General features: G+C 40.7%; 1 protein-coding gene across 1 annotated transcript; it reads left to right on the top strand.

The window, feature by feature from the left end:
- Nucleotides 1–5340: 5340 nt before the first annotated feature.
- On the top strand, nt 5341–10661 carry znf217 (zinc finger protein 217). The gene is made up of 5 exons (XM_085344706.1): nt 5341–5516; nt 7235–8584; nt 8756–8863; nt 8958–10304; nt 10430–10661. The coding sequence occupies exons 2-5, from the start codon at nt 7276–7278 to the stop codon at nt 10540–10542; spliced, it is 2877 nt and encodes a 958-aa protein (XP_085200832.1). The 5' UTR covers nt 5341–5516; nt 7235–7275; the 3' UTR covers nt 10543–10661.
- The last annotated feature ends 1911 nt before the right edge of the window (nt 10662–12572 follow it).

Genomic DNA, 12572 nt, shown 5'->3' with positions numbered 1-12572 from the left:
CCACATGCCTGTTTTGCTTCAGAGTTTTCATTTTTAATGTAAGCTATAAAAGCATGAGGAGTGTTATCAAGAATAATTGGATGTTCCAGCAATTTAAAAAACAAAGAAGAAGATGACCAGGCAAGTCTGGCCAAAAAATAAATAAATAAAAGATGCCTCTATTCATGAGCAATGTCATAGCAACCATTTTTATGCATATAAGAGTGCAGCAAAGGTGTAGCGTATCCCGCTACACCCAATCTGGGTGTTAAGCCAAATACTGTAAGTCTGACTCATGTTCATAAAGATCTCTGACAAATCAAAGGAAAAACCTGATCCAATGACCCCTTTGGTGAGAGGATCTGGTGGTTGCATGGCAACATTTTTATATAGGGCAGAGACAGTGCAAATCATTATAAGATTATGGGGAGCCATCTTAACCCTTTATTATGATTAAATGCTTCTGTTGGGAGTGGCCTCTCCCAAGATGGCACCTCGAGCCACAAGTATGTACAAGAATTCAAATCGCATTCTGTGGCCTTCGCAGTCAACAGATCGTTTTCCATTTGAATGAGTGGTCTAACATGCTAGACAGCTGGCTAACGCGCTGCCATGGTCAAAAAAACAAGTTAGGGAGTGTGTTTTGGAAATGGTTTTCCTTTTTTGTTTGTTTTTCCTTTAATTTGTCACACACTTGTATATATTTGTAATGCCAACAAATAAATGTTTGTTGACTGGAGAAAAAGCAAATTAACCAGAGTAGAGGTCATATTTTTTATTTTAGACAGACAGATGGCTGTTGGACATTACTGCTGAATTTTAGTGTCTGTGAGGCGTACCTTGGAGATAAAAAATGTAAAATAAGATCTAAGGAATTTGATATTTCAGGTAAAGGAAGACCTCAAATCATCTTCTCCTTTTATGATGTAATTTCTATGATTGATGGCGTAGTGTGCAGTCTCTGGAAGGATGTGTTTTAGATAGAAGTGTCTGAGAACCACTATTCACCCACCATTAAGTGATGAGTCGCAGCCCCCGAAGGCATAACTCACACTGCTCCTTTGTTATCAATGAGGCACACTATTCTTGTATTACTGTCTATAATAGGTGTGATCATTTTAAATTGTGCATCAAAGTAATTGCCACGGCACTGAGGGAGAAAAAGTGAGGTACTGCTGCTTGCACAGCTTAAGACATGTGTTCCATTGTCTCTCCTTTCCCTGGAGGAATGTCTCAATTAAGATACACTGTGACGACTTTGCCAGCAGTTTTGTTTATGTGTGAAGAGCTCATTTTCATTAGCAAACAGAGTATAGTGTTGATGAATCTGGGAGTGAGGAATTCTGACTGAGTTTTAATGAGACGGAAGTGAAGGAGAAAGCAAAACTACTCACACATCTCGCTTAGATTACTAAAACTAATTGGAAGAGTGACTAAAAAGATGCCCTTACACAACACTTTAACTGGAAATCACGAGCAACTTTTTGGCCTTTGCTAACAGTTCCAGATGTTTTAAACTTCCATGTGCAGTTATTTAGAAATCTGCTCAGCCTTTTCTGTATTTAGTGACTTGTCAAATAACAGTGAAGACGATGATAACAGCTGCATGCCCCTACACGCAGCGTTCCAGGAGTGAGAGTTAAGGGAACTCTTTTTCCATACAGTTGGGAAAGTGATTGTGCGTCACAAGGACTAGTCGCTCCCTTTTTTTCTTTTTCTTTTTTGCACAATCACATACGATAATGACCTAAAAAGACTTATTAATAAAGAGATAGTTCCCATATGGATTTAACAATGCATGGACTGTACACAGTGCAGCAGATTTTCTCAGCCACCATGTTGCTGCAGTTCATCCTAGGACAATGCATGTGACTGTGTGAATGCACTGAGCTCAGAGGGGGTGAAACAGGGGAATAGTGGGAGGAGAGGCCTGATAGGAGACCTCCTGTCAGCACTAATGTGCATCATGGCAGTGCTTGCTAGTAATATGGAATATGAGAGGTTAAAACTATTCTGGGTACTAATGAAAAGAAAAAAGAAAACCGTCATAACCGGTTCTGATCCCTTCACAAACTGATGGAATTTTTTTTTTTTTTTACCTATAAGGAAAAAGCAAGCTAAATATCTCAATGTGTTCCCCCTGCAGTGCTTACGGGGACAACACATGCATGTGCGTGTCTGTTAGGGAAGTTTTGTAACGCGGATGCTACCAACTGTGTCTTTACATTTTTTGTTTGTTTGTTTTAGTCTTTTGAGCGGAAAATTAGATTATACTGCTGTAGGGATGCAAATGAGTGACGTAATCATGATCTGCCTTCAACTGATAGATAAGTGTTCATCTTAAGAACAAGTATACAGGCATACATTTAGACAAAAACACTTTAGCTTCTGTTTTTACACTTGGATACATCAAACTTTGTTCTAAGTTGGTAGAATCTGAGCACATTGTTACAGCTTTGGGATCATTTTGAGAGTAGAGATAATAAAAGATGCATGTTACATGTTATTATGTGTGCTTAACTTGCTAGAATCTTGGGAATGTGCGCAAATACCACAGCTGTTGTATGTCCAGGCTGCTAAGCTGGTTTTGCTTAGTTTTGTAAACAGAACAAATCAGTTTCAGTTTTAGGTGTGGTGCTCATAACGTATAATTTTATAGAAGAGATCAAGCATTGCAGTCTGAATGACAAGAGACTGCCATCATTATAACTAATAACAAGAGAGTGTTACGTTTGCAAATACATACGTCACTACTACCATAATTTAAAAAGATAAAATTCTTTGCTTTTTTTATCATTTGTATATATTTTTCCTGCACAGTTAATCAACAAATAATGTATATCCTTTGTGTCTTTTATATGTGTAACTGTCATTTATGCACTTCACTGAGAGGTCATAGTGAAACAAAGAAAGGTCAGGAAAAAAAAAGTCGTCAAAAGAGGTCACGCAGACAGCGGGGCACTAGCAGCAGGACAAAGAGACACTTCCTTCACCCAGTTTCTACAGTTTCTACACAGAAAAGACGGGTACTGTTTTCAGTATGAACTGTGAGAATTTCTGTTTGGCCACTGATACTTCTATGATCAACAGAACACAACAGCTGGTAGAACTGAATAAACGTTCGGAGTGATAAAGAAGCTTACGTATTATCAGTGTCTTTCAGAAGCGACACCAGGATTATGAAAGAACTCAGGCTGTGAATCTGAAGGAGAACAATGCGGTCAGCTGCTCCTGACACGTCAAGACAAAAAACAAGCCATCACAGCCTTCCCCGAGTCGCTGATCCAATTCCTGTTAGGATGTCTGCCCGCAGAATACATTATAATTCTCTAAAGTACTGAGCTTTTTTCTTACAGATACCCCTTCTTTAATTAGATTTAACTGCTTTTAGCTAAATGTTTTAATAAAGAAACTATCTGGGATAATGACTTCAAAAAAATCTATTAGCATAATGTCAAACAATAGCACAGAGTTAATTAAATCAGTTAAAAGTAAACTATGCTCGGCCACTTGTTGCTGTCATTGCCACTACAGATGATGAATGCTATTTAAATTATCATAGTAAATCAATGATAAAAGTTGCAGCCAGCTAAAGATATATTTGTAGGATTAGACACAAACAACCACTGCCTTAAGATAAAAGGCATTTCCCGTGATGGGCTACAACATCTTTTGGCAATTTCATCATCCTGAGGAATGATACTGCTGCTTCAGACTGATAGCTTTTCACAGAGGCTTTGTGGTTGCTGAACAATAGGAAATGACCGGGAGGCCTCGATGTGTCACATGTGGTGCCTTTGATTAACATACTAGCCTTGTTTGCAACAGGATCTCGGGGGAAGGCACGAGTACCTATAACTGAATCGTAGCACTGCGAGGGGAGAAAGTGTTTTTAGTTTAGGGTAAGCTGCCTATGTAAATGAGTCTTACTAAAGAAAAAAATATGTGTTTTTTAAATCAGTGAGCTGAGTTATTTATTAAGACAAAATAGAAATAAAAAAAGTTCATTGGTATCCTTGGAATGAGTGCAATTATCAAATCCACTGTTCAAACCAAATATTTTTATTAAGCATGTTTGCTAGGCTGGAAAACCACATGTTTATTTCATTATGAGAACAATATTGGTTCAACCTGTTTGGTGACAGCAAATGCTTGACAACAGCTTGAAATATAGGCAAAAGAGCAGGCTGCTTACAGCCAATCCTTGGCTCATGTAAGAGCCATAGCTTAAGCAAATCGAGCACTCCAGTCTTTGTTCACTGTTTTTCAACTGGGAGTGGTTACTGATAAAGTTTTGTTTTCTTCCAGACATAGCTGCCATTCTGGGGGGGGGGATATTCAACTGACTGAAGTCAGTTGAATATCTTCATTGACTGATTAAGTACCCATCAGTGTCTCTGCTTTTAAGAGTGGAGGAGGGGTTGATTTTACATAGGAGGGTGTGGAGGCTACTGTAGGTGAAGGTCTTTATCTCACAAGCACCAGTCTATTAATCTTAGGTGATTACACAATCCAACAGTAAATGTGTGCTGATTCTCTATTATTATTAACAGCAATATAGTATGTAACTAAAAGTTAAGGTTTTTCCTTCCATTTTTCTGTAAGATCAAATGTGTTTACACGCACCATCTCATGGCTTTGTCAGAGGTATGTTTTGGGTGGCAACAACTCATATGGGATATAAAAGTGGGCTGTGCGCCTTGGTACGTTTTTGTGTCACCATATAGGAAGAACTTGAAATTTCTCATGACTCAACCAACCTGCTTCTGCAAAAAGAAAAAAAAAAAGCCTCATGTAACTGTGAAAAGTTTGAGGCACCCCTCCCCCAGCTCCACATGGTAGCTGGTGCATGACGTGCTGACTGGCTGCACTTTTAGGTAACTTCTTAAAATGCAGCGTACACATCAAAGAGTGTTATATGGCGTCTATTCAGCGCACTCACTCTTACTCCGTGGAAGTTTAAAGCATCGTTAGAGAGATGATTGAACCGCTCGAAAAGCAAAGCGTGACAACAGACTTCACTGTAAGCGAATACGACTCTAATATTGGCCGTTTGAAGCACAAATGAAGCAGCTTACACATCTAATAGTGAAAACATTGGGAATAAAAATAAAAAATAAAAACCTCACATGTGATAACGTGTAAGAAGCTCATTGTGGGCTAGAACAGTCAAATAAAATATGCCCCCATGCTTTATTGGCGTGTATGAGATAAGATGATTATCTGCACTAATCCCTCTCTGTTATACGTGACCACGTGATTGCCCTTTTTTTGGGGGGGGGGCTGCCGTGCACGCGCCCCATCTTCCCCTTGAGAAAAAGTTGAGAGCGCGCGCCCCGGATTTCAACAGCTGCAGCAGGGAGGACTCGCCAAGTCGAACAAATATGATTCAAATTCAAACAATTGAATAGGTGAGCTGTCCACCAGCGGCAACGCGTTGTGTGAAATGAAGAAGCAAACTCGAGCAAACACCCGAATTCCCTGAATTCAGTCGCTCGTAGTATCAGTATCAATATTAATCCGGAAATTCTGAGTTGGTAGGTATTGTTTGGTGAGTTTCTACAGTTTGCTCGAAGTCGAGGCAACAGAAAGTGTTGTTTGCTAACGTTGCTGTCGTTAAGAATGACCGAGGCTATGGGAGTAAAACTAGTTAGCGTTTTGTTATGCCACTCTCTCAATCTGGGTGAACTTTTGAAAGTGGCGTTGGAAAACAAACCGTAGGGGACAGCGTAAGTAGACACACACATTAAAAAAAAAGTCAGGTCGATAATGTTCTTTTTGTACCACAGTGTTGTCATGAAATAACGTCGTCGCCACTCGAGACGGGTTTGTGTCTGGATGTATTGATTTAAAATTCAGTCTTCCTCAGTCACAGACGCGGACAGGGCTGATAATTGATCTGAGTGTTTCCAAAATGAGTAACGAAGCCCTCGTGCTCGGCTTATGATGCACATATAGAAACGTAATAGCCAGTCTGTTAAATGCACCGACTTTTATTGACGTTAGCTGGAAGTTCTCAACTGTTAACTTCGAGCATCGCCTCCGAGGTAAAATTACGTTCAAACCGGAGCTTTGCTTTCTTGAATAAGAAGGTGGCTAACGTTAACGCTTGCCTCCCGAAGCATGTGTGTACTTCAGAAAACCACACAGGATCATTAAGAGTTTCCTGTGCTCACCTGGTCTAAAGCAAAAGTACCACACAGCAAACTAATTCCAGATAAATTGGTTATGAATAGCGTTGATGTATAAAAACTATATATATGTGTGTGCATGTATTATATAAAACTGAAAATAAAACCATTTATCATTGGTTTGAATGACTTGAAACCTACAGTTGGGACTTCCCCTTTATCCACTCATTTGTGGGTTTTTTGTTTTGTAGCCATATACTGAAAACTTGATTTAAAGGTAACAGTTAAAAATGTGTGAAAAGGGGGAGGGTCTTTGATGCTACAGTAGACAGCTATAGGTATTGCTGGTGCCACAGCCTTGATTAGCATTTTGCATGGGCCTTGAGCATTTTGTCCTTGCTGAACCAGTTACTCCACTTCTCCACCAATCAAAGCGCTAAGCAGTTCGAGCCTTCCCCAATATAAGCAGTTCAGTATACAAGCTGAAACCACTACACAGAGAAAAACCACAGTGTCTTTTGTCACTGATGCCTGGAGAAAAGGATATGCTGGGATTTGTGAGTAAAGGTTTTAGAGTTTTCAAAAATAGTTTAACAACTTGAAATTCTTAGACTTTTGCTGGGATGTTGCTTTTTACGTTGTTGACTATAAGTTAATCTATGTCTGTAGATTGTATTTTAACACATGTTTAGTATGATTAGTTAAAGTAGTTGTCGTGTTTAGTTAGAAACAAAAGAGAAGCAAAGGTTTGTTATATTTAGGGGAAAAAATGAGAAAAAAAAAACAATGACCTTACTTAATCATCTTACTTTCTAGAAGTATATATTCTAAGTTAATGTTAGTCATATTAAGCTTAGACACAGAGGCATAAATTCTAAATTAATTTAAATAATGTTTGCGAGCACAAAAAAAGACTGTTTTGTCATTGGCCTGCACATAGAGGAAATGACTTGTCTGTGTAGTTGATTGCTAAAAAAGATACATTTCCTGTTTCAGTGTAAGGAAAGGCAATTCTCTGGTGTTTTTTCAAACTGATTTTATGATAACTTAGGTGTTTCAGTTACCTGATCCTGTTTTGATTTTTGAGCAAAGCCTAAAAAAAACACTTTTCCCATTCTTTCCAGGCTCCTAATAATCTGGACCGCTTGTAAAACATTAGGAGAAAATGCCGACTCATTCATTGCTGCCGTTTGTAAATAGCCCAGATGGACTCGCCCAAGATTTTCTTATTAGTAAAGATGCAAGCATCCCAGGGTTGGGCTCTAGCATGACACCACACACTACTTACCCAGAAAAGACTGAGTTGCAAAATGAAGAAAGTGCACCGCTGTACTGTATGTTCTGCGAGGAGACTTTCGCTCATCAGGATGAGCTTGGCCCCCACGTGTTAACACAGCACCCCACCACATTCTCCGAGCCAACTGTGCTTCGGGTTGAAGCAGAATTCAGGATCCCAGGAGAGAGACCCCGGGCCAAACAAAGCAGCCTTCCTGCCGAAAAAGACGAGGTTCACAGCTGTATCCTGTGTGGTCACTTATCCCAAGATGGCAGCGAGCTTGAGGCCCACATGAGAAAGCACAAGGACTACTTTACTTATTGTTGCAATTTTTGTGGGCGTCGGTTTAGAGAGCACTGGTTCCTCAAGAACCACATGAAGATGCATGTAAAAGCAGGAGCAAAGAACAAGACCCAGCAAGACCCAGAGAGCCCAATCACAATTAATGGTATCATCCAAGAGCCTCCATCAGAGCCTGTAGGCACCGCATACAAAATGTGCATGGTTTGTGGGTTTTTCTTCCCTGACCATGATAGTTTGGTTGAACACAGTAAAATGCATAATCGAGAGGCACAGCCTGGAAAAGATAAAAGCAAGGATAAGATGGGTGATACTAATGAACCCACTGCCAACCAGGATTCATTTCTTCAGTTCCTAAACCTTCAGCCTCGCCCCGCAGGAAAGGATGTGGAACCTGTGAGATCATCAAAATGGATTCCCCAGCTAGATCCTGTCAACACATATCAGGCCTGGCAGCTTGCTACGAAAGGCAAGATCGCAGTTGGGCCTAATAATACAAAAGATGTTGGCCAGGAAAACAGCACGGACAATGACGAATCTGGCTCTGACAAGGATGAGTTGAATAATATTTGGACTGAGGGCCAAGGAGACAAGGCCGTGAAAGAAGTTGGGAGAGAGCTCCGGTCTCAGCAACAGGCCCCTGTTAAAAGCCCAGACCCACAGCGAAGGTCTCCAGTTCAGAAAGATAAGGACAAACAAAGGCCAACGACTTGTGAGGAATGTCAAAGAAATTTCAGGACCTACCACCAGCTGGTTCTCCACTCCAGGGTCCACAAGCGTGAGAGAGGAGGTGAAGAAAGTCCAACCTCTTCTGTTGATGGCAAGCTTTCAAGAGCAGGCTCACTGGAAAATACAGAGGAAGGGTCTGAGGAGGGCATGGAGGAAAACTTGGGTTCAGGTAAGTCTGTTTTTCTGTATACACTCAGATTATCTTATCTGTGGTGTAGTAATTGTTTGTTACCAAGGGCTCCCTCTGCTGAGGGGACGGATAATAACACATGCCTTTTGTGGCCATTGTTCTGTCCTTTGTGTGTTGTGTTAATATTTAGATTTTTGTTTGTTTTCAAAGGTGAAGATGGATTTGACCGATCCAATGGCAGATCAAAAGACTGCAGTTACTGTGGCAAAACCTTCAGATCCAGCTACTACCTCACCGTTCATTTGAGGACTCACACAGGTAAATTCACGACAAATGATTATAAATTATCCTAAAAATAAACTGACCTTAAACTCTGACTTATGTTATGTTTATGCAAAACTATTTGTTCCAGGTGAGAAACCATTTAAGTGTGCTTACTGCGAGTACGCTGCGGCCCAGAAAACTTCGCTGAAATATCACCTGGATCGACGCCACAAGGATAAGCCCTACGTCGAGATCCCCAGCAGACCTGTGCCTTTAGTGCCCTCACCCAGTGATGGAAAAAATGAAAACAATGCTGAAAATTCTGTGCCAAAGAAATCCTGTGTCCCTCCAGCCAGGCCGTGCATCGATGAAACACTAGAAAGCGGACTGGATAGTGTCGATGGCAAGCTTGGCAAGCCACTTGTCCAAGTAAATGCTGTGCCTGCCTGCTCTCCGGAAGATGATGCGCTCGCCAATTGCTCTGTGCCTGTTAACCTGAAGAAAAAAAGGGAGGAGGTTCAAGAAGAGAACTGTGAGGCCCCATTAAATCTGTCCATAAAAGTCTCTGTCTCTACACCTGTCAGTGTTGAACCAAGAAATGGTATTGTTCCAATTGCCTGCCCATTTTGTGCTTATAAAACCATCTACCCAGAAGTTCTGATTATGCATAAAAAGCTCTCTCACAAAGACAAGTCAAACAGCACCAAAAAGAATGGGTTTGGAGGCAATTTAAGTGAAAGTCGTCATACGGGTTGCCCGCCTGCCCTCAATGGGAAAGATGTTTCCTCAGTTCTGATCACTGAGAGGATCTTCCCTCGCCGAACCAAATCTCCACCTCCCCAACCTGCAAAACCTCAAGAAAAAACACCTGTTAACTTACCGCACGTTCCTAAGCCATCCCCTGTCCATGCACCCATAAAAGATGTCCAGGAGACCCAGCGTTACAGGCAGAGCACCGACTCACATCCCAGTCGGGAATCCTCCAGGTATACAGAGCTAATGAGAAAAAACAGCACAACCAACAAATATATCATGGACAGAGTGGGCATCGGCGATCGGAGCTACCCAGTACGAAGCGGTGTCCTTTGGCACACAGATGCCGCCAGGCTCTGCCTATCCAGCCGATTTGGAAGCCTCCCCCAGATGGACTTTGGCGAGCCATCCAGCAAGCGATTAAAGTTTTCTGTGCCTACAAACAGGGATGCTGAGGCTGGCGAGAAGGCTGCTTTTAGAGGGCCACCAGCAGATGGATCTAACAGGATGTTTACTAAAAGAACTGTGAAACCCACACAGCAAGGGTCATGTCCACCCACAGCTTCTGAGGTTTCTGTTTTGGGTCCGGCAAAGAATGCACCTACGACTATTGGAGGCAGTTTGGAGTCTGAGTGGAGCATGATGAACCTTCTCCGCTCCTATCCACCCCATGACCTGGCATCTTTCTATCACACCAACCCAGCAAACCCCAGTCATGTAGGACTAGTCAACCCAGGAGCAGGTAAGCATTAGACTTGCAGTTTCAGTAGAGTGACATATAAATTTCTTTGGATATTTGGCTATTTTGTATCTGCATATTCTGATACTTTGAAGAGTTAAAGTTTTTTTGTTTGTTTGTTTTCTCAGGGGGCAGAAGTGTGCTGTTCCAACATCTGCCCAGTCTACCCAGCCTGCAAAGAAGAGATGTTTCAGGCCCATTCCCCAGTCAACGCTGTGGGGCCACTGACAAAAGCGCCTAAAATAAAAAGAAACAAAGAAAAGGTTGAAAACTTTCATTTAAAATAAACCTGACGAGAATTTTTGAAAATGACATTGAACTTCATATAGTTGAATCAAATCATTTTTTTGTCCTTCTCGATGTAAACAGTGCTGCTGCCTTATTTTGGACAATTTCTAGAAACGTTGTTTAATGTACATATTTAGAAAGAGAGGTAGTTTATGCTCACAGTGTGCTTATCCTCTCTTAATTTAATGTTTCTTTTTCAACAGAAAAACATTTGTGTTATATGGACGTTTCAGGGCTACAGTTTCAGCAGAAGTTCTTTTTTGAATGCAAAGATGCAGATAACCTTTGGGGTTTTCTTGTATATAGTCCACTGGTGTGCACTGTAATATTTCTTTTTGAGACTGTTGATAAATCTGTACATGACCCACACTAATATTCCAGAGTCTGTCTTAGCTGTAAAAGTTGTGTGTGTGTGTGTGTGGGATGGCAAAATCTCTCTACATAAACTGTGTTAAGCTAAAACCTAAGAAAAACCTGTGTGGGGAAAAAAAAATGCTGCTCTGTGTAATTGCTGCACTGCACTGGATGGTGGGGAGTTTCTGTCGGATAACTTGATGGCTTCGGCCCAGTTGTTTACAAACAGGCCACAGCAGCGAGCTCTGCTGTGTGTTTCAAGTTCTACCTCAAGTTGTGCTCTGAAGGCTTATTTTTGTAAAGCCTTTGAAGCTATCATGTTAGCTGAGCCTATATACCTACTTCGACCAGAGACTGGTGTTTTGAGTTGTAGTAATAGTAGTAGTACATGGACAAGTGACCCATGACGTTTGACATCTATAAAACACCACAGGAAGCTCAAGCTCATTTGGTGACACTGGACTACTACTGCTGCTACTGTTTTTTTTAACCTATACCACAATTTGGGCTGTACATTAATTTTGATGAACCCGCTATCTACAAGTATTGTTATTTTCCTTCTTGAAAAGCAAAAAGGTGCTTAAGTGGTGCCTCACATCCGTCAGCTGTAAAATGTACCAGATTGTGTGTAATTGTCTGGGTTTGTGTGAAATAGTCATTCAGTGTTATTTGGTTACTGCACATTTAGCCGCTCGCATGTTCGGGAGTTTGCTTTTGCTATGCAAAGTCTTGAAAGTGTTTCTTTTGTCAAGGGGCAGCAGTCACTGCCAACTGGATGTCAAGGAGCGTTTAAGGTGTCGTGATTGTGCAGTTTTAGGGGAGACAAAAAATGCAAAAGCAGCGATGTTGATTGCTCCAATTAACTTAATGCTAAAGAGGGAAGAAAGACTAAAGACTCAGGTTAATTCAATTTTACATGCTGGGTAGTGTTTGGTATAATTTTGAAAAACCTTTTTTAAATTATTTCTTTTTTTTTTTGTTTGGTGTTCACATTATTGGTGTGTTTATATATTGTTAAGTATTGTTTTGAAATTTTTGATGGCACGTTTCAACAATAAAGTGAGAGGCGAAGAACGAAAGTATATAGGTGTTGTATTTAAGCTGAACCATAATGAACCTAGGATCACCTTTCTTAACCTCCTGAGACCCGTTTTTCTAATCTCTCCTAGCTATTTAGGATTAGTTGGACCTGATTAGACTTGTCCCCATAGAGGACAATGGTTTTATATTACAGCATAACATGGCATGGTCGCAATTGATTAAAAAATATAAAAACGCAGAATATAAAGTAAGGTGCAAAGCAAAATGTAATGTTGCCATATGAGGACACAAAGTTAAGAAATAAAGTCATACTTGGTTACAGTGTAGCACATTGTTCACGGACTCAAGGCACCAGTTATACAGCTATGTTCATAACATCTGGGGGATGTAGGGTAAGGACCTCCAGCTATATTATAAAATATATATATGCTTATATATACATATATTTAGCAATATACCGAAACCAAGAGATGCAGTGGTTCACGGTCATAACAATAATCTGCTTTCTTTAACTTGCACCTGGGGTTCTAGCTTCCTTTAATGACATCTTTAATACCTGATTACACAGACACAGAGAAAGATAAATTC

Source organism: Diplotaxodon limnothrissa, linkage group LG20, assembly GCF_057381915.1.
Source record: "Diplotaxodon limnothrissa isolate DT_005_m linkage group LG20, D_limnothrissa_male_GT1.1, whole genome shotgun sequence".
In the NCBI taxonomy this organism is placed as follows: Eukaryota; Metazoa; Chordata; class Actinopteri; order Cichliformes; family Cichlidae; genus Diplotaxodon; species Diplotaxodon limnothrissa.
The sequence above is the reverse complement of the archived record's forward strand: the minus strand, read 5'-3'. Positions and strand labels throughout refer to the sequence as shown.

Excerpts from the sequence above, each read along its gene's own strand:
- znf217 (XM_085344706.1), top strand. The coding sequence starts at position 7,276 with ATGCCGACTCATTCATTGCTGCCGTTTGTAAATAGCCCAGATGGACTC. Across the intron at positions 8,864-8,957 it reads TCATTTGAGGACTCACACAG|GTGAGAAACCATTTAAGTGT; the intron begins GTAAATTCACGA and ends TATTTGTTCCAG. Across the intron at positions 10,305-10,429 it reads ACTAGTCAACCCAGGAGCAG|GGGGCAGAAGTGTGCTGTTC; the intron begins GTAAGCATTAGA and ends TTGTTTTCTCAG.